Source organism: Scaptodrosophila lebanonensis, unplaced genomic scaffold (genome assembly GCF_003285725.1).
Source record: "Scaptodrosophila lebanonensis strain 11010-0011.00,11010-0021.00 unplaced genomic scaffold, SlebRS2 tig00000072-arrow-pilon, whole genome shotgun sequence".
NCBI classification, from domain to species: domain Eukaryota; kingdom Metazoa; phylum Arthropoda; class Insecta; order Diptera; family Drosophilidae; genus Scaptodrosophila; species Scaptodrosophila lebanonensis.
The window spans coordinates 4708004-4729111 of NW_022060558.1; the positions used below are offsets into that span (position 1 = coordinate 4708004).

The following is a 21108-nucleotide window of genomic DNA, read 5'->3' on the forward strand; positions in this document are numbered from 1 at the left end:
AATACAAATGTGGTCGCTAGCAATACTTAAAGTTGCATTTTTAATGTGCATTTCATACAAGAATAGATTTCCGCAATAAGGTTCGCTATTCAAAGAAAAGGGCTTTAGGCCTTCTGACGAAGGACTGGAATTGCAGTTCGAAATACATAATTTTAAAAAATTTTTTGGGCTGCCTCATTAGGCTAATATGAAAAGTTTTGTATAAAACAGATTATAGAGAGAGTCGAACTCTTGCCCACCTGATGAGATTCCACGTTAAACTCGTTGAAGATGAGCTTGATGCGATGACCCGGTGTTGTGGAAAAATGCCACACACAGTCTGCATTCGGGGGATACGAGTCCGGATAGTTCGGACTGTAGATGGTGCCAAAGGATGCGGATATTTCGTACTTGCACTCGCCCTCCTTGCAGTCATGTCCATTTTCGTGCAGCGAGTAGCCATTATGACAGAAGCATATGTAGGAGCCGATGGTATTGCGGCACTCGTGCTGACACCCGCCATTGTTTACGGCACATTCATCTATGTCCGTAAAGAAGACGGCCGCAAACCCGGAACGCTGTATGGACTTGTCCGAATGGAATTCAACGCGCAGTGCATTGCTCTCCGAGGTCGCCGTCGGAGGAATGGCGCTACCGCAAAATGTGCCAATGCGCTTGAGGCGGTTTTCCGTGAGCTTGGAGTAAATGGTGACCGAGTCGTACCCACAGTCCGATTGCTGATGCGACGTGCCCTCTAGATCGAAGTGGGTGAAATTCAACGAGATTTTGTGCTTGGGTGGCGCCACAATTTCCCATATACATTCCTTTAGCACGGGGTACATGTCCGGGAACGAGGGCGAGGTGATGGTTCCGTTCGGATACTCGATAACGCCGCCGCAGGCATCTAAACAAAAGAAGGGCGAGAGTTAAAGCGAAACACAGACATGGTCATTAAAACGACACTTGGCAGCAGGGCGGATGGGCGCTCGGTCACTGGCCTGTGAGTGACATACAGCGGCCACACAATGGCCAACCGGGCAAAGGACAAAAGCAATTGGGTAATGGTGAATGGTGAATGGTTAATGGCAATGGGAAGACGCACCTTCACAATGCTTCTTATCGCTGTGCAGCTCGTACCCAATGTGGCAACTGCACTCGTAGCCACCCAACGTGTTGATGCACTCGTGCTCACAGCCGTGGTTTTGTGTTTCGCACTCATCCACCTCCTTCATGAATATAGCCGAGAAACCGGCCTTCTGCACCGATGTGTCCGACACGAATTTGACGTACATCGAATTGCCACTTGACCTGAAAGTGCAGCGAACAATGCCGTGGGTGTTGGAGCCTGTTTGTGGGTATATCTGGCTGGGTCTGCACTTACTTCATGTTTGGTGGCGGCTTGTAGCCACAGAAAACGCCAATTAGCGCCGCATCCTGCTCCGGGCCGTCGCGCACCTCCACATAGTCATAGACACAACTGTCATGGTTCTCAACCTCAAACGACTGGAATTTCAACGCCACTTGGTAGCCCTTTGGCACGGTTATTTTCCACACGCACTCCTTGTTCGGCAAATAGTCGAGTGGATAGTTGGGCGACTCCAGGCGACCCTCTGTATCATCCACGGACAACTCACCGCCGCAAACGACTGCAAAAATCGAAAGGGAAGTATAATCAATTTATAGTTGCTGCTATTTATGTTGTTCTTGCTATTGTTATTGCACCCACCATCAAACTCTGCCTTAAAGCCGCGATAGCCCTCGCTGCGATGTGTGTTCACATAGGTGAGCAGCATGCGGCTGGATTGCGTTGTTATAACCTCGTTGGCCACCTTTCCACAGAAGCGTCCAATTAGCGGTGACTTGAAGTAGTAGCCATCACGTACCTCCAAGTAGTCCGCTTCGCAGTTGTTTGACTTGAATATGTTCTGCAAAAGCAACGAAGAGTCTTTGTCTTAAGGTGGTTCTTCTTATGTTAGGATTATGCCAGGATTTTTCTTCTTTACCCAACTACTTGTATATCAAAACGATCAATAAATTGTTAGTTGCTGCTATGAATTCATGGAAATTATTTTGTTTCGCCTTTCCTTTTTAATAGTTGTGATACAAATTTGGACCATTTTGACAGGTTGGATTACCTACCATGTTCTCCAGTCGCAGGACAACGCGTTCTCCATGGGTGGCGGTAATGCGCCACTCACACTGCTCTGTCTCGTTGCTCAAGGCGCCCGCTGTATAGTAAGCGGGGCTGGCAAAGATGCCCGTGCTCTCTTGGAAGGTGCGACCGCACTTGGGGCACTTGTATAGCAGATTCGCCTGAGCTATATCGCCCTGGCTGAGGCGCAGGCGTTGACCGATCTCTGGTCGCTTGCGACCCTTCATTTCAATGGGCAGAATGGTGTCCAGATAGGTGCCCTTGGAAAATGTGTTGCGCGCATAGTGCATTATAGAATCATAGTCATATGCCATGCCCAGAGAGTCCACCTCATCCCCCGAGAGCATATTAAAATTGTAATCCTGTCCCTTCATGATGTTATTGTGCTCTATGACCACGTGCTGCTCCCGATCGGGTCGCGTGTGCTCGTGCCAAAAGCCCACCACGTGTCCCAGCTCGTGCACCACAATTCCGAATTTGTCGCAGTTGCGTCCAATCGAGATAGCCTGCGGTCCATTGCCGCGCTTGCCGACAAACGAGCAGCACCTATTTTATATAGAATATACTTGTATGGCAGTTCGATCAATAAAATAAATGGATAGATTTTCGATCTTTTAATGTTATACAAAAATTTGCAGTTAGATTTAAGGTAGGCTCGATGGTCAGACTTACCCGCAGCTCCGGACCGTGAATACAATGTAGTTGGGATGTATTTCCGCATCGCGCTCCACAAACTTGATGCACGTAGAGTTCTCCCAATGGCGCATGGCCTGCTTGAAGAGTGCCTTGTGCAGGCCACTGAAGTTGCCGTCGATTTCGTAGGGTATGACGCCATAGTCCCAGATGCGTTCCTTCTTGGCCGTGACGGCACGTGCAACGCGATGATGTTGCTCCAATTGCTTGAGGTTGCTGCGAAGCACAATACAAGTAAAAGGGCGGTGGTGTCAGCTTACAGCGTGCTAGTGCAACAGTTGGTTTTTAAGGTTGCTTTTGTTGCAGGTATGAGGTGGGGTGTCGAGTGTCGAGTGTGCGGGGGCGCGCAAAGTTTCACGTGGCGTATGCGCATTTTAATTGCCAACAGTTTTTCAAACATTTTTCGTTGCTGTTACCAAAACTTTGGCACGCGAATTTCTATTAAAATTCATAACTTTTCAACTTTGCACGCACACACATCAACCGGGCGTGCTTTTGCATGGGTGTGTGGGAGTGTGTGCGGGCGGGAGAAAGGCACTAAATCGCATAAAGCCAGCCAAAAATGACTGCTGTTTGTTTAAAATTTATGCCGAGGAGCTGCAGTCACTGTGGCAGTGGCAGTGGCAGTGGCAGTTGCTGTGGCAGGCAAAGCCAAAGCCGCAGCACGAATTGAATGGCCAACCTCTGGCTACAATTTACAACAGGGCAGGAAATGGCAACGACGACGGAAACGGATGTGGCTGAGGTGGCAACACAGAGATATAGTAGTGTAGTGCGGGTGGTAGGTTGGTGGGTTGAGTGATGGCAAGGTTGGAAGGCTGAAATATACTTGTACATGTGTATGGCTTTGGTCTCGAAACTTACTCCGCATTTTGCAAATCCATTTCAAGCGTGGAGTGCTGCACTTCAGCATTGATGGCATCCATGGTGGCCTTTCGTTTGGTTAATACTTCCAGCTCATCGGCATGCGCGGACGAGTAATTAAAACTCTGTGGCGCGTAGGACGTGATGTCATCGATGCTATGAGTGGCATGGCCGATGCGACGGCGTCGATGCTTCGAGCGTTGCTTTTTCTGATTGTGATGCTTTGGCCGGTGCTGGTGGTTGTGCTGGCGTTCTGGTCGATTTAGCTCCTCCCGTAAACGCTGCACTTTCTGGGCATAGTCCGTGCTGCTGCTGGTACTATTGTTGTTGTTGCCGCTGCTACTGCGCCTGCCATGTTTATCATTAATTTGCATTAGCTGTGCATGTGGACGCTAGAGATGGACTCGTAACAAGGTACCATATGAAGGACCTCGTCACGATAAAAAGAACTCATGGCTTCACGATTCACCACAAATGGCAATAATTTAAAAAGCGCTGTACAGTATTTTTCTAAGAGAACTAACGACTATTGAACAAATGGGTTAGTCAAGAACGCGAAAACTCTATAAACCAGAACATTTTGTTAACAGCAGTAATGTACTTGTATTTTTACAATTTGTACCCAACTCTGACGACAATCAATTTCTACTACTAATTACTTTTTACTATTGCTCTGGCTTTTTATCAAGTGTAGTTTTTTGTTAGTTAAGTGTACTTGTAATGGTTAACATGACATTTTTCCTACCCCAATTATGCGTCAATCGGATGATCCTTTCTTATTCCACTATTCCAGTATCTGCCCGAATGCATTTTGAAATTATTTCAAGCGTACTATACTATACTTTTAAAGCGTATTGTAGTTGCTGGTGCAATCGTGTAGCAAGTTGTTCAAACTTGTGCGTCTGTCGGCTCTACTTACCGATTCTTGCGGCCTCGCCGATGCCTACGTCGGACCACTCCACGGGCATGCAGAAAGTCCACATCGTCGTCCAGATGCATGCCATTGCCGCCGGCATTACTGTACACATTTGGTAGCGTGGAGCGCTGCGTGGGCAGTGAGGTGGGGACTATGTGGGGCTGCCTGCGTGACAGCACAAAATTATTTCCCGAATCGTATTCGATGTCCTTGTTGTCCGACTGAATTTTGCGCTGGTCCACATTTCGGTGCAAGTTGAGGACAGTTTGCGATTTGTTTAGGTGCGGCATGTCGGGCGCCCGCTGCTCCTCCTCCTGCTCAAGTGGAGCAGGTTTGGCAGCCTTGTGACTACGTCGATGGGTGGTCGTTGTCAGCACTTCGTTCTTGTAACTCCCGGCCTGTGCATAGTCCGCAGCCGTTTCATGGGTAGGCTTCACGAGCTCATTCACATGCTATTTATAGGTGGAAATTGGTAAGTGGGCGACTAATCTCTTGTGTGCAAGATAATTCAATGTTAAGAGTTTTTAAATTGAGAATATAATGAGATGTCAGAACTAAATAGATTTAGAAATCCACCAGCTTCATTGAAGGAATAATAAAGGTAAGGACGAGCATTTTTGGCGCTCAAGCACAGAAACCATTCTCTTTAATAAAATATTGTTTGAATAAAACATGACTTTTGAAAATTCAAGATTGTATCTAAACGAACATAAAACTGCTTCTACACCATAAAGAAATACTTGTTCTGATTCGATAGTTGGTTCCAAAGCAAGAATAAGCATACAAAAACTGTATGCTTCTGGCTGTCCTCAAAGCATACTTTGCGGATACCAAATTAGGTCGACTGAAGGGATTAGGCTGGAAACTTACCAGAGTGGCCTCGTTGCTCGGATAGTGGGAATTAGTCTGTTGAAAGGACTGTCCACCGCCAGTTTGATTGGAAGATTGACTAAGAAACGTGGGTAGCTTTGTCTTCTTCCGAATGATGTCCGTCAGACCTTCTTCCTCCACTTGCAGTCCTTCGTGATAGACTTCCTGTTTGAGTTTTTCGAGATCCAGTTGAAAGCTGGCATTGTATTTGGCAGGCGCCGCCGCAGCCGGCGCATCCGATTGTAACAGGGCCGTGTCCTGTACTTGGTTCGACGCAGAGTCCGACTCAAACTCCAACTCAGACTCGACGGGATCAGTGATAGGGGTGCGCGCTACTATGGGTACCTCGTCGCCCTCTGGCAGCGCTATATCGCCCATGAAGCCGCCTGGACAGCAAAAATAAATAAATACATGAATAACAGAAAATTGAAGCGCATTTAAAAGCCAAGTTAGAAGTCATTGTCGCGCAGCCGTGGTCGTGGTCGTGGCACGCATATTATTTTAATTATAAGCGACAACGCGAACAAGCGCATACATTTTTATTTTAATTGAAATTTCATGTGGTGGCCGAAACCAGATTCCATGGAACATTCGCGAGGAGCAGCACACTTTCACTGTTGCCGCGCGCCGTTGGTAATTTATAATTTACACAGACCACGGACGGAGCCGTTTATGTACGGACGTGGATAGACAGTGCATATCAATTTAATCAGTGCAGTGGCCAGTTGGGGGATGAGCGTGCTGAGGGGGTTGCTGTTAGTTTAAGCCAGCACGAATGGTGCCGCGCGACGTATGCGCAACGTGGCCCGCATGTGGCAGGAAAAAAGTTAATACAAATATGAAAATGTTGGCGCACTGACTCTCAGGCATGTTAAATAAAATTAATTAAGTGCGTTTGCTATCTATTAAAAAAAAATGAAAATAAAGATTAAACAACAACAGAGTTAAAAACTCATTTGCGTTGGGAAACTGGGCGGTGGCGGCGTTTGCGTGGCTTATTTGCACACTCGTTTGAGCTTTGAATTGCACCGTTTTTAAACATAAATATAGTGCAACTTTATTTTATTCAGGCCACTGATACAGTGGGACCTGCTGAGGTGGATGGTTCATGCTTTTTGACTTCACTTGGCCCAGTTTCGTCTTTCGTTTGCATTGCCAGCAATTTGATTATTGCAAATGCGCCCCCACAAATGAAATCAGGCTCCGAGACGCTCCATGCAAGTAAAGTAGGTCAATACTTGGGGGAGTTGCAGATAAGCTCGACAAGGCTTACAATCTCTTAAAACACGCAAATTAAACTGCCAAAAGGCTGGCAGGTGCATGCAATGCGCCTCTCTGGTGTGACCGATCATAGCAAACTATTTGTACGGCAATCTATGCCACAGAGAACGGACATTGCTTTCCAACTGTCAGGGACCGGCGTGTACTTATGAATCCCAAATTGATGCCCAGGTGTGCCAAATGAGTGCGCTGCAGCAACTAAAATGCCAAATTCACATTAAATGCGAATATGAAACAGGCAGAAGCCAGTTGCCCTAAAACATCAAAAAAGTATCGACTTCATTTTTCTGAAACCCTATGAACTCCAATTTGTTGGTAAACTGAAGCCTTAAAATCACTTAACTTCTAGTGAAAAAAGTACTTGTACTTGTGCGAGTACATATATATTTACATATAAATCCATTTGATTTTTATTATATTTTATAAGAACTGTCTTTTTGATATTTTCACATTCTTAACTTGATGAAATGTATTAAATATATTTCCAATCTAAACCGCGATGTCTGGCTGTTAGTTTTAATCACTACTTATCCCACAGTATTACAGCTATAAAGCAATAACCAAGGCTTCTTTATGAACATAAAGAAATCAAGTTGTTGTTGTAAAATAGAGGGAAGGGTATTAGATTAGATTTTTTGATGTCATCATCATTATTTTTAAGGATATAGAGGATATAAATTAATGAAGCTCTTTCTTACTTAATACAGTAACATATCAAGTAACCCATGAAGTAATACATCATGGAATACACATATATAGAAACAACAATTGGCCAAGTCTAAGGTAAGCAGTACACCATTCTACAATGAATTGAAATACCTACTCTATTAAATTCGAAACCTCGTCGCCTACTATGACCGCAATTTAGGGAATTTTGGCAATAAAATAATTTAAAATTGATAGAAGAACTGAAGCGTTTTGCTGATTGGGCCCAAGATGAAACAAATTGAATCAAAATGTTAATGCTCATGGAGAATAACGACGCTTTGACTGTTAATGGCAAGATTATTTACAATTTTGGACTCAATTTGATGGACTTGCATATGGGTTGTGTAATTTTTGTTTGCTAAAACGTTGCCCAAGACACTGTAAAGATCGCGGCATTAAAAAATGCTTCGCTAAACAGATTCGCTAATATATTATGTCTAATTATGTAACCGGTTTCCTCTTCCTAACAAGAAGAAATCGGATTCAATCTACGTTGCAGACAAAAGATTCGCTAATATATTATGTCTTATAATTATATAACGGGTTTCCTTCCTTTTCATGAGAGTAATATGAAGTTGGAATACATGCTAAAATATACAAAAATGACTAAAATCTGAAATCAAAGGCAAATCACATTTTATTTCGATTAAAACAAATTTAATTCAGCTCTATTCTCACTGTAATGCACTTTTGTTGAACTGTGCGTATATTCTCGTATATGAGTGTTGTTTAGCAAATTGCAAATTACGTATTTATCAAGCTGGCAACGTTTCTGATTTGGTTTTTGAAAGTGCATGCAAGCATGGCAACGTTATGCACACACACTCACACACACACACACATACAGCAAACAGATGCGAGCGAGCGAACGCACAGAGTAAGCACAAGTTTGTTTTTGTTGCAATCAATGTCAATCATACGCACTGTGGTTGCCTTGCTGCAATCGCTCGCCTGGCATCGGCACTCTTCCACCAGAAGCACTGAAAACATCACAGCATGGCAGCCAGCTTCCGCCCTTTAGCTCCCACCCGCACCCAGCAGGAGATGCCCAGTGAAGCAGCAGTAAAATCGTTATAAGTTGCTACGACTAAGTCAAAGCCAGACCCTCGACAGAGCAGAGCAAGCAAAAACGCAAAGGAAATATGGCTTGCCATTGGATGGTGGGCGACAAACACAGAGAAACAGATTTGCATAGAGAGAAAGAGCTAGATAGAGAGAGAACGAGCAACGGTTTCAATCAAAAGTAAAAATTTCATGCACCGTTGGGAAATGAAAGATTAATGCATTAATTTCAGCTTGCACAAGAACTATTCTATGGCTTGCCATAATAGGGTATCAAGATGAAGAGAGAACAAGAGAAAGAGAGAGAGAGAGAGAGAGAGAGAGAGAGAGAGCTTAGGAATTAATCCGCTTGGCTGCTCGACTGACTGCCTGCCTGACTAACTGACTGTCTGACTGGCTAAATGACTGCCTGTCTGACTAACTGACTGACTGGCTGTTGGCAAGGGCAAATGGCTCGATATAATTGCGGCCAAATCAAAACACACGGCGCAGAGCGCAAACTTTTTTGTTGGCAGCCAATGAAACGTGTTGACTTTAAATATTTGCATTTGATTTTACAGCACAACAATTTCTAGCATAGTTCAAATATTTATGTATGCGCAAAAAAAATATTTGATGGACGCCAAAGGGGAGGCGGTACGACAGGTACGACACATGGGCTATGATTTTGATTTAAAACCAGAGAACACATACGAACATGTGGATACATATTGTAAACGAAATTTAAATTTATACACTCTCCCCATCTAGACCTTGTCCGGAGCAGTGCAGCACCACGTGGCGTATGATTGATTTAAATTTGTGATGTGCACATTAAACAACAATGTACTATGGCATAAAGAAGTGGCAGAGTGTGGAAGAGAGCCATCCAACAGAGGCCAGTAAAATGGCAGCCAAGCCCAAGCCACGTGTGCAGTTGGCATTTAATCCTGTTAACAGCGGCCCGAAGGAGCAGCCAGGCAACGAGAGAACAAAAATGGAAGTGGCAGGAAAAAGCGTTTATGCTGCTCCTGCTGCATTTCCAAGTGCACGGCAATCGTCTCAACTCGACAAATAAAGCATCACAAAGCCAGCGCAAACGACAGTACGACAAGCCAAAGTCCACAGCCGTACGCACTTCAACAGCTTTGCACTAGAGATGGGTGCATCCGAATCAAACTCAGAGGCAAAAAAGGTCCCAAAAAACAAAAATATCACACTTTATTGCAATATTAGTTCACTATATATTTACTGTCTTTTCCACGTCTAGAACAAGCTATTTTAAGATCAAATATACTTATAATCTAAAATGCCATATCCCTATCCTGATACGATAGCACTTTCCAACTCTCTCTCTCTCTCTTATGCAAGCTATGTGGAAAATTACATCGTCATCCCGCAATCAATCACATAAAAATCCTTCGGTTTTTAAAAGTCCCTTTGAGCTTACAATAATAACTGGTTGGCTTTTCAAAGAAGTGTGAAACGTCAGCGGTACAACGCTTCCTTGGCCCTCTGAGAACAATGTATGCATTCGTAAACTCCTTTTTGTTATAGCCTGTTTATCGCCATAGCTCTATAGACCCAACACATAACCAAACTTCTTTTTTTAATCGAAAAGATAACTTTTAGAGTTTTACAAGCCCACATACATATGCATGTAGGCAGTGACAAAAAATACTTGTAGATTTCTGACAACACTTTAACTGTACCATCTCTCATTATGGATCCGATCCTTGACCCTGATCTTGTGTCGAAGCAATTATTTATTAGCTCTCGTTGATAATTCTACATTTAAGCAAATCATCCTTCTCAAAATAAAATAAAAGAACTCAGAAGGTCACGTAAAAAAGATAGCACTCAATATTACAAACAAGCATTTATTCCTTAAATTGCAATAGTTTTCACAATCGGAATTCCAAGCTTATTAAGTAGCTAATATTTATAATTTTTATGATCTATGCAAACGTATTTATAGCAATCATTAACCACTGAAAAATTTTTTTAAAAAATGGAAAAAAATGGCAGTGGAAAAAATATATTAGCATCTTAAATTCTTTTCATAAATAAATGGAGTCTCTAGTTTGTTTGAAATTATGAGCATTGGCTCAGAGCTCCTAATGTCTCTCATTATATTGATCGCTATGTAGAATGCACATCTCTAGTGGCCACTGCAGCTCTCGTCGTTGTTAAAGTAAAGTGCTAACGCATCTTACCACACACAACCTCTTGTGGAACCCACTCAGCCAACCAGCCAACCAGCCAACCGTCAGCCAGCCATCCAGCCACCCACAGACATACTTTCGACACACACATATTGCTGGTTGCGTAGCTTAGATGTCGATTGTTCTTGTTGTGGTAGTAGTAGTTGTTGTTGTTGTCCTGACTGGCCGGCTACAATTAAGTTAAATGCCTTTAGCTGATGGTTTATCCGGCAGGCTGGCCGGTCGGCCGTCCTTTCTCGCAACGCCCGTTAGACAAACAGATCGCAAGTGAAAGTAATTAAATTTTTGAGCGTCTGCTATGCACCCCCACTCCGCACTCCGCACTCCGCACTCCCCACTCCGCACTTCCCACTCACAGTTCCTCATCCTCACACCACCATACCCTACTATTATTCACACCGACAAACTGCGTTGCGAGATGGTGCGGACGTGCCTTTAAATCGAGCGTTAGAAAGTGCGCCAACAACAGAAGGCAAGTCGAGCAGCCCTGCGTCCAGTGCTTTTAATAGCGACCACAAAAATGTTAACACATTTACACAAGTTGCAGCCGAGCCGGTGTCGGCCAGGCCGGGGCAGACCAGGCATGACTTGGTCTGACTTGGCCGGGTCCATGATGCGTATGCGTAACGTGCCGGCTGTTTATGGGTGGGAAAAAGGGCTGATTTAATTAAAAATAACGCACACCGCCCTTTTTGCACGCTCACTTCAACTGATTATATGCTTTAGGCGGCGAGTTATGTGCGTGATATGGCAACAGAAACAACAAACACAACAGCAATACCAGCGACAACAACAAATATCTGATGGTTGTTGGGCAACGTGTTTGCCACTTTTTACGCGTCATATGCTGGCCGAAGCGGTAGCATCGGCAGCGGGAGCAATACTGGCAACCATTTTGTGGGTCAAAAAACAAATAATTGAACAACATGTCGTTGGAGAGACGCCATGCCGGCTGCCACTGTAATGCTATGTACATGCAACATCTCTTTGCTGCTCCATCCTCTGCCTGTCCATTACTTCTGTTTTTTTTGGCAACATACAAGTATTTCCGACGAACGAGCACTTTATGTATGTATATGGTTGGTCAAGCCCTGGTTGATATCGCCCTGACAATAGTATAATTCACGCAAATAAAACACAAGCGATTACACACAAATACAAATACTAATGACCGGCCGACTAACTGACACACAGACACTAACTATCTGACTATCTGACTGCCCGACTGACTAACTGACTGAGCAGCAAGTTGTCTGTTTCTCTTCCCTTTTTATTGTCTTTTTTCGGATTTGTTTTAATTCAACAATGCACAGCTGGCGGTTTTGGCCGTAATTATGCAGAAACTGGCACGGATGCGTATGAGTTATGAAAGGCGGAAATGGCAGTGCATCTGCAGTACGAGTATGGGTGTGTGTCTGTAATTACAATGGCTGCCACAATGGCATTAAATTTGCAGCACACACACGCCCGCGGACATGCTAAATGAGCGGATATACAAATTTATCAGGCTTGAATTATGTTTTGATAAGCGACTGACAGATAGAGGAGCGGAAGGGAAGGCAGGCTGGTGGCAACAGCCTGAAATTAAAGATGAAATCAAAACAAATAGAAACCGACAAATAAAGATACGCACGCACGCAGGCACAAACAAACAAACAAACAAGCAAATAAACAGAGAGGCAAACAAACACAGAAACAGACACACAGCCCCCACTGACAGGCTAATCCGGTGGCACAAAATGCTTGCCCTTTTCTCCTTCATCCCGGTTCACCCTGCTGCCCGGATGAGGATGATGATGATGCCAATGCCAATGCCGCAACAGCATTTCCGGCACATCGGTCAAAATTTGAACGAGTGAGCGATAGACATAGACCGATTACTGATTCGAGTATGAACGTGGTGAGTGCACGTTTGAAGCTCTTGCGTAGGTTTTTGGGACTTTTCAACCGCTCCTATTCTGGTTCATACAATGAAAAACACTATCGGCCATGCCAATGCTCTGCCTGCGGCCTAATGGTCTAAAAAGATATATGCATGCATGCACGAACAGTGCTAGCCACCATATCAGACGTAGGCTCCCTTCTAACTCTTAAACGATAATATTTAGTACATACTCGCTCTTTACCTTATTTTTCTTAAAAAATGTTTAAAAAAATCCTCAATAATAGTAAAACTGCATTGTTTCAGTAGATTCTTTAATTAACTTAAACTAAAACCTTTGCAGCTGCGACCAACATTCATTTTCCGTTTTAAGCACCGAACAGTTTATTTCTTTATTTTCTTTCTCTATTTCTTAATTACAATATTCATACTATTATTACATGTATTGCTTTATATAATTATATTTGATTTGATCTATTCTCAAATAGAAGAGGCTATGACTGATCCTTGCCCACTCCGCGACGCTTATCAATCCCGATATACAAGCAATCTCCTAAATGATATTTAAGTTACATAACTTGTGTATATACTTGTACATATTACTATTGATTTGAGCATAAAGTCATAGTTTATAGGTATTCCCAATCGAACCATTTAAACAAATGTAAGCAGTAGACAGAATGAACTGCACTAGGAAAGGGACCACCGGTGATCTACCTAGATTATTATATGTACAGTGTTAATTCCTCTCATTTTATTTGACTTTATGAATAACTAATTAGTTCCATATACACCCAACTTGTATTACATTCCTTGCTTTGCAACCCACAGAAAGCACTAACACCCGTATGCGGAATAATTACTTTGTAAGTAACTGATTTTTGGGGGAACCGGTTAGTGCAAGAAGATTTTCTTGCTGAATCGTCATTTTTTTGTGTTATTATTTGTCAATATAATGGGCGTAAAGAAGGTAAGGCAACATTCAACTGGAGGAAGCAAGCCAAGCAACTGTGAAAATAGTATCTGTATTCCGAATTGCATCTATATCGATGAACACAGCTGTAAATTGAAGCCTGTCAATGACCGGGCTAGGCTTATAAAACCACTGCACATATGTGTTTGTGAGATAGTTCGTATATGTGTGTCCATGTGTCTGTATTTGGCCAAACGGAGATAGAACTTAAGTGCAAACACAAGCGGGCCGATGTTTGAGTTGCCACAACAGATTTATGATGGACAACTGCGTCAAAATATTTATGCAGCACTGCATGGGCGCCCATTTCAGTCTCCCTCTTCCCTCCCATAACGCCTACTACTGGTCAGTTTTAAAACAAGAACAAAAGCAGCCTCATAAAATATAGAAACTATATTCCATTGCAGCCACAAAAATATAGAATAAGCGCATGCTCATACATTTTTCACCGAGCATTTTTAGAAACAAGAAACAACTTTGCCATGTAGAACGCGAAAAAAATTTTAGCACATAGTTTTTGAAATTGAAATGGGGAAGTCGTATGTGATGCCACCGCAAGCACCAACACCACCACCACCACAGCCACCCCATGATGTCTGAGTGCCTTGTGTGTGTCCATATGTGTTGCACCTATTCAGACTGCCACAACTTTTGCTTCAGTTGTTGGGCTGTTGGTGCCACTTTATTACTGGCTGGCGGCAGCAGCCACTTGGGTTCAATAAACTCTCGATGCACAATACGCGTCTCCCCTCCCTCTCTGGCTGCCATTTGTGGTTCCCGCCCGACTAGCTCCCTCTTTCACCAACTTCCGTCTGTCGGTGTTGCATCTGATAATTGTGCCGTGACAAGAGCAGCAGCAAATGCCATGTTGAATTTATTTTTGAAATGCATTTTTGCGCATTGAAATGCAGGCATCTCGTCAGCACTCTGCGGCCTCCCAACACATTCGGGTTAGGCAAATGCGGGCGTGCGAAAATCCAAAACTAAATCCCGACCGAAAGCAAAAAGGACGAGCGCTTGTAAATTTAACAAGCTGAGCTGCCAAAGGCCGCAAAGGGCTAAACTGCAAATGAAGCCTGCCACACGCTCTGTTGCGTTTTGGTTTCTGTTTGTTTTTTCTACTCAGATATTCGTGTGTTGTTCTTTTTTCTTTCTCTGTCTTTTCACAATTCAATTTCGTATTCCACATAAATTCTGTTTCGAATTTTCGCAATTTGCACAGACCGAGGCACAGCAAGAGGCACAGCAAGAGGCAAAAATATGCCGAGCGTATTCAATTTGTCTTTGAACTACCACATGCTGTCGTTTGCAACCTGCCGTCTTTCCAAAACACCCACAACCACCCCATCTCCCCAATACCCCAATACCCCAACACCGAACACCAATCAGCTATCGACAGACTTTTAAACTAATCCCAGGCAGCAACAGATATCATAGCATAGCATGGAGTATGCCGGCAAATAATGCATGGGAGTACAGCCCATGCTCATAAATTGCAGCTTAGGGGGGCTGAAATGGGGTGCGAGGGTGCTCCATTGTGGGTGGCTGTAAGTGGGCGTGGTTGGGGCTCCCTAGACGTATGGCTTTTCGTCGTTTGCTTGCATTTTGCATATTTTGTGGCTGGGCAAAACAATTAAAATAACATTTGCAAGTTAAAATGCGATTTGCATAAATTACGCACACATGCGCTCAACAAACACACATTTTCGAGTATATACTTGTACAAGGATACGCTTACACACATATACTAATATACAAATGTAAATATATATAATACTGGCAAGAAACAGCAAGTCTAACAATTTGTTGCCTGTTGCCGTTTCAATGTTGTGGCAAAACATTTTCGACTTTATTGCTGTTATTGTTGCTATTGTTGTGGCTGTAGTGGCATTATCTTAGTTACAGCTGCTTCTCCTGCTGCTGCCGACCAGCTTTATTGTTGTTTACTTGACTTATTTATGCCACTTGCTGTGGCAATTTCAATAAACACTGATTGCTAACAAATAGCATAGCGCATCGTCAACAGCACCAACAACACCAACAACATCGACATTTTGAGTGTAGTGTGCATAACAAATAAATTGATACGATGAGTTCATGCTAGACAAGGTCAGTTGCCAGTTTCTGCACGTTTTCTAGGAGCTTATACTCACATACACAGTAAAGAAGTTACGGTACAGAAAAGGTTGCGAGCGCGCTGCAAAGTATGCAATGAACATTTGCACTAAGCTTGGAGCTTAGTTTCGGATAGGTAAAGAGTCTTGTAGAGTAAAGTCCCATGAAATTCAACGATTAATTATTATTAACATTTAATGAACTTTCTTATAATGTGAAAGCTATTAATTAACGAATAATCTAATTTATGCCCGTACCTGCCTGCCAGTTCTTCAACTACAATTAACTTTGTTGCACCAATCGCTTTTATGATATAGTAAGTCGATTCGTTGGTACTAAGATCGACCATTCCTTTACTTTGCAATATGTTATGACACCTTACAAAACTTACCAATAAGAACAATAGATATTCTGCAAGGAAATGTCATATGGCAGCTCTGCATGTGGACAAGCCTGTTTACCAATCTTCAATATTTTATGACTCAAGAGTTCTCTACGTTCATACAAACGTGGCTTACAGACGGACGGACAGGTATACATCTGTTCGCCGCGTTCATTTAACACAAAGTTCTGTCGCCAAAGGCAGACACACATTGGATTTTGAACATACATGTTTTGCGTAAACTTTTAACCAAGTAACATGTAAGCCACTAAGCATGTACAAATTTTTGTATGTAGCGCTAACGAATACATTTTAAAAGTATTTTAGAAATATTTTTATTAAAAGATAAAAACAAAACTTGATAAAAAACAAGTGGAGAAGCGGGAGTCGGATGTCCCAACTATAAAATACACTGAGCACTTGTTTAGAATAATTATGGAATTTAAATAAATTTAAAAAAATGTAATATTACATAAAAATATTTAAAAAAAATCCATTTTACCTCATTGGGTAATCAAACTCACGTAGAGAATGTATAACTGCATATTTACATAGAAATTGTGTCTATGTGAGTTTATGCGTGCGTGTGTGTGTTTGTGTGCAGGCATGTGTGCAGTACAGAGTTGAGCCGAAGCAGCGGCAACAGCAGAGGATGGGCAGAGGTTACATTTATGGCTATAAATTCTTTTCAAACCTTCTTTCATACGGACACACTAACCAAATTTGAGTTAAAAATTCCAAGAATTTCAAGAGTTTTGGAAAACACTAATTGCGGGAGAGGGGGATGATTGAAAAAAGTTCTGAAATGCACAATTTCTACGTTTTCATATAATGCATTTTGGACTACAATTTTGGGTCTCCAGCTTTTTGGTCACCGAGCAGTACTGTAGATTATACGATTATACGATTTGTTTCCTAATATTTAATACCTATGTGCCTCATATGTAGAAAGTGGTGGTGTAGTGTGGCACCAATTGGGCTATCAATCAGAACATCCATTATTATGGTATATATTTCTATACCCTGTACCCAAAGGGTGAAAGGGTATACTAGTTGATAAAATCCATTTCAATTAAAAAATTTGAATCATATCTTAAAGTCTGTGACGGCATTTCAATGTCATTTCTAGTACAACTAGAAACTAGAAAGGTGAAAACAGGAATCGGAAAGCTGGGCTCTCGTACAAAATATTGAGTACAAATAAAATAAACAAGATACTTGTACAGTACATTTCTTTAAATACACAATTTCGATAAAGTTTTTTATTCGTAACATATGCTATATCTCCACATTAGCTGATCTGGAAGAACCCAGGAAGCCGCTAAATATATACCAAATATACTGAATTACACTACATTATAGTATTTATGTATATTTAGGGCATGCGAATGAACTAGTTTTTAAACAAGAAAGGAATGCTAAAGTCGAGCAGGCTCAACTCTTAAATACCCTGTACCACCCCACAAAAAAGTAATTAAATTAATTAATTAATTTAATTAAATTAAATTAATTAACTAAATTAATTTAATTAATTAACTAAATATTAACTAATTAAATATAAAATATTCCATGCATGCATACATTTACAATTACATCAGAATCGTGTCTATGCGTGTTTGTGTACTTGTACATATGTATGTATGTGTGCATTGAGCCTGGTTATATGGCTATAACTTTCTTTCCGATCATTCTATCATAATGAGACTTTATATAATTACTAACCTAATGTGACTACCAAATTTTAGTTCAAAATTCCAAGAATTACGGGAGTTATAGAAAATCGTTAATAGGGGGGGAGTGGGGGGGTGGATCAGAAAAAATGAACAAACTCGTCCTTTCTCGGTCTCAGGAGAATCTGTATACCAAGTTTGGTTATTCTAGCTCTTATACTTTCGGAGATCCTTGCGTTAATACAGACAGACAGACGGACAGACGGACAGACAGACGGACAGACAGACGGACAGACGGACATGGCTATATCGACTCGGCTTGTCATGCTGATCAAGAATATATATACTTTGTGGGGTCTACCAAGCCTCCTTCTGTGTGTTCCATGTGCACTCGCACAAAACTAATATACCCTTGTACCCTTTGGGTACAGGGTATAAAAATTTGTGGGGTATAAGTTTTCGTTCGTCAGTTACAATTCCTATCTCCGTTGAAATTAGGAAACGTATACCGTATATACTATAATGCTAGTTGCAGAAGCAAACATAAATGATTCAATTTAATTTTTTACAATGAAGTTTTAATAGAGTCGCTGCCAGATTCCAGGCTCTAAATCAAGTTACAAACGGGTGCGCAGTAGTACTGCATATGTTTATCGAGTACTTAATGTGGCGAGCATGCAAAAGTGTGTGCAAATGGTGAAGGAATGCTCAATTTGGTAGTGGCATGTTGTGCAATTCTCAATGCAATAAAGCCCTCATGAGCATCCATACAAGTATATAGTATACTTAGTATGTAAGCGTATGTACATAAGTACAAACATATATAAATGGCAGTCGGAGCCTTTCAAGCTGGCTGCCCCCTCCACTGACTCACAGATGCAATTGTGCGTACAGCAGGCCGTCATCCAGGGAGGGGGCGACAGACAGACTGCACCACCCAACAAGACCACACACACACATACCTTTGTACTCACACTCACACACACGAACAATAATGCTTTGTGTGCATTGTGCTCTGTCGGCCCTTTGGCATTAATTAATTATGTAAACAGCTTAAATGCTAGTTTATTTTATTTACACATGTTACTGAAAATGTCACCACATGGGTCCTTGATAGAGCACCGCAACCACGCCCCCCCCCCCCCCTCCACCCCACCACGCTGCAATCACCTTCAATTGTATTTTAATAAAGGAAGCAAAAAATTCCTTAAATGAGAGCATGCAAGTGTGTGCTAATGTGTGTGTATGTTTTGGTTTAAATTGTAAATGGTTAAGTGTGTATTTTGAGTTTGTAATGGAGAACATTTTGTGGCCATGACCGCGTCCCAATAAGAGGGCCTTGGGAGTAAGTGAACAAACAAAAAATCGAAATAAGCACAGCTTGGTAGCTGTGGTAGGGAGAACTAAAAGGAAATCTTTTCAACAACATCAATTTTGAGCAAAAAGCACAACAAATTAAGTCAACGGCTGCCTGGTTGCCTTTGGGCAGAAGAGGCCAGAGATAGAGGGAGGAGTTAGGGCCATCATAAGGCCAGTTCTCTCTTCTTGTATTTGCGCTTCCGATTTTGCAACATTTCCGGTACTGCTATTTGCTCTTTCTTTTCCCCTCCCCCTCCTCCCCTTTTGGAAACTCAATGAGTTTCCCTTTAAAATGGACTTAGCAAAAGTACAAAAACTTTCTCATCAACTTTGGCAAGAGTCTCAGTCATTACTATATTTGCGCCCGACTTTCAAATATAAGTTCATGCTAGAAGGCCGACAATCATGTAACGGTCAGAAAGGCAAATAATTTTCTCTCTAACAACAATTAATCAACTTTTTCGAGATTTCCTCGATAAATATTTGTTTGAAACATTTATAATTCTTTCAAGGTATAGTAATTTTTTTTAATTTGAATAAAAGTTATGAATTTAAATTGTCAAAGGCTGAAATTGTCTCTATAGGTAATTTCTTTTAAAGCTTACAAGAGATGAATAAATAGTTAGGCATCGATCAATGTAAACAACTTCTAGCTATTAAACTATAATGTAGGATGAATTAACTCTGAGCTGCAAGTATATAAATAAATTAAGATAAATAAAATTGAATGCATGATAAGCAAGAGAGAACGCTACAGGCGAGCAAGCCCGACAGTGGAATACCCTTTCCTGTTTGGTTTATAGCTTTTGAAATGTGACCAGTATTGACGAAATTCTGTAGCCGGGAGAGGGGGGTAAAATCAAAAATCAAAAAAATAAAATAAATTCGTATTACCTAGGGACTAGGAGCGTCTACATGCCAAGTTTGGTTAATTTGTGATCAGCCGTTTCCGTTCATCCAGGCTGTCCGCCTGAATGTCCGATGGAAACATGCAAAAGGATTCATCTTCGAATCTTAAAAGTATATGCTATATATTCTGAATCAGCATGACGATTTTAGATTTAATTTAGAATATTTACATATTCAATCCTGGGCTATCAGAAATCTTTAAATCCAGGGTAATCATAAATGTTAGCTCAATAAAATACACTTTCTGGTTACAGACATGAGAGTTAATACGTAATGTGGAACGCATTGGTCAAGATGAAAAGGGTAAACAAGATTCGATGTGCTCCCGTCCATGATGTATGTACGTTACATTTTCCAGTGTCGTGGTTTTGTAAACTGAGCCTGCTGCTATTTTGTGGTGTGTCTGTCATTCAGAATGCCCACCACTCCAACCCTTTCGCACTTGTGTGTGTGAGTGCAACTATGAGTGTGTGAGTGAACACTCAGAAAGTGCCGCAGCCGCAGCCGGAGCCACAGCCAGAGCCAGAGCAAACTAACTCAATCCGTCTGCATACAATGCCGCCAAAAGTGCGAATTGTAAATAGTTTCAGACGCACATCCTCTGCTCCTCTCACTGCCCAAGGCAGCCAGACAGCCTCACTGGCTGGCAATGCAGGCAATGCCTTCTAAGTGGCTTTTTATTTCTCTTTACAAAAAAATCCAGAGCGCCGGAAATGGGAATGGGAAGGGGAACGGGGAACGGGGAGTGGGAACGTCGCGTTAGTTTGGAGCTTTTGAATGGCCGTCGGCCATGTTGTTGCATGTTCCGTGTTCTACTCGTCGCATGTTGCAAATTCTACTATGTGGGGAATTATTTGCAGTCACTTGGGCATGTTGTTTGTGTGGCTAACGGGCTGCCGACTGTCAGGCGGGCGGGCAGACATGCCACTTGAAGCCATCATAGTTGGTGTTGTAGATGTAGTTGATTGTTGTTGTTGCCATCATTACTGTCGCGTAATGTTGGTGGCGCTAACTTTGTCCCGTTGTCTCCAGGCTCGCGTCATTCTCGCCATTTTCACATTTGTAGTGCCATTTGCGGTTTGATTTCTT

At 42.1% G+C, this 21108-nt stretch overlaps 1 protein-coding gene across 1 annotated transcript in view; it reads right to left on the reverse strand.

The window, feature by feature from the left end:
- The window catches only part of LOC115625275 (dorsal-ventral patterning protein tolloid), a 44236-nt gene that overhangs the window by 1899 nt on the left and 21229 nt on the right, over window positions 1-21108 (reverse strand). Inside the window, exons 3-11 of the mRNA XM_030520277.1 lie at window positions 5475-5860; window positions 4608-5056; window positions 3689-4036; window positions 2804-3040; window positions 2119-2677; window positions 1706-1904; window positions 1361-1625; window positions 1082-1287; window positions 240-883 (exon numbers count right to left, since the gene is read on the reverse strand). Coding sequence (XP_030376137.1) covers window positions 240-883; window positions 1082-1287; window positions 1361-1625; window positions 1706-1904; window positions 2119-2677; window positions 2804-3040; window positions 3689-4036; window positions 4608-5056; window positions 5475-5860 — 3293 coding nt within the window. The remainder of the gene's footprint in view (window positions 1-239; window positions 884-1081; window positions 1288-1360; window positions 1626-1705; window positions 1905-2118; window positions 2678-2803; window positions 3041-3688; window positions 4037-4607; window positions 5057-5474; window positions 5861-21108) is intronic.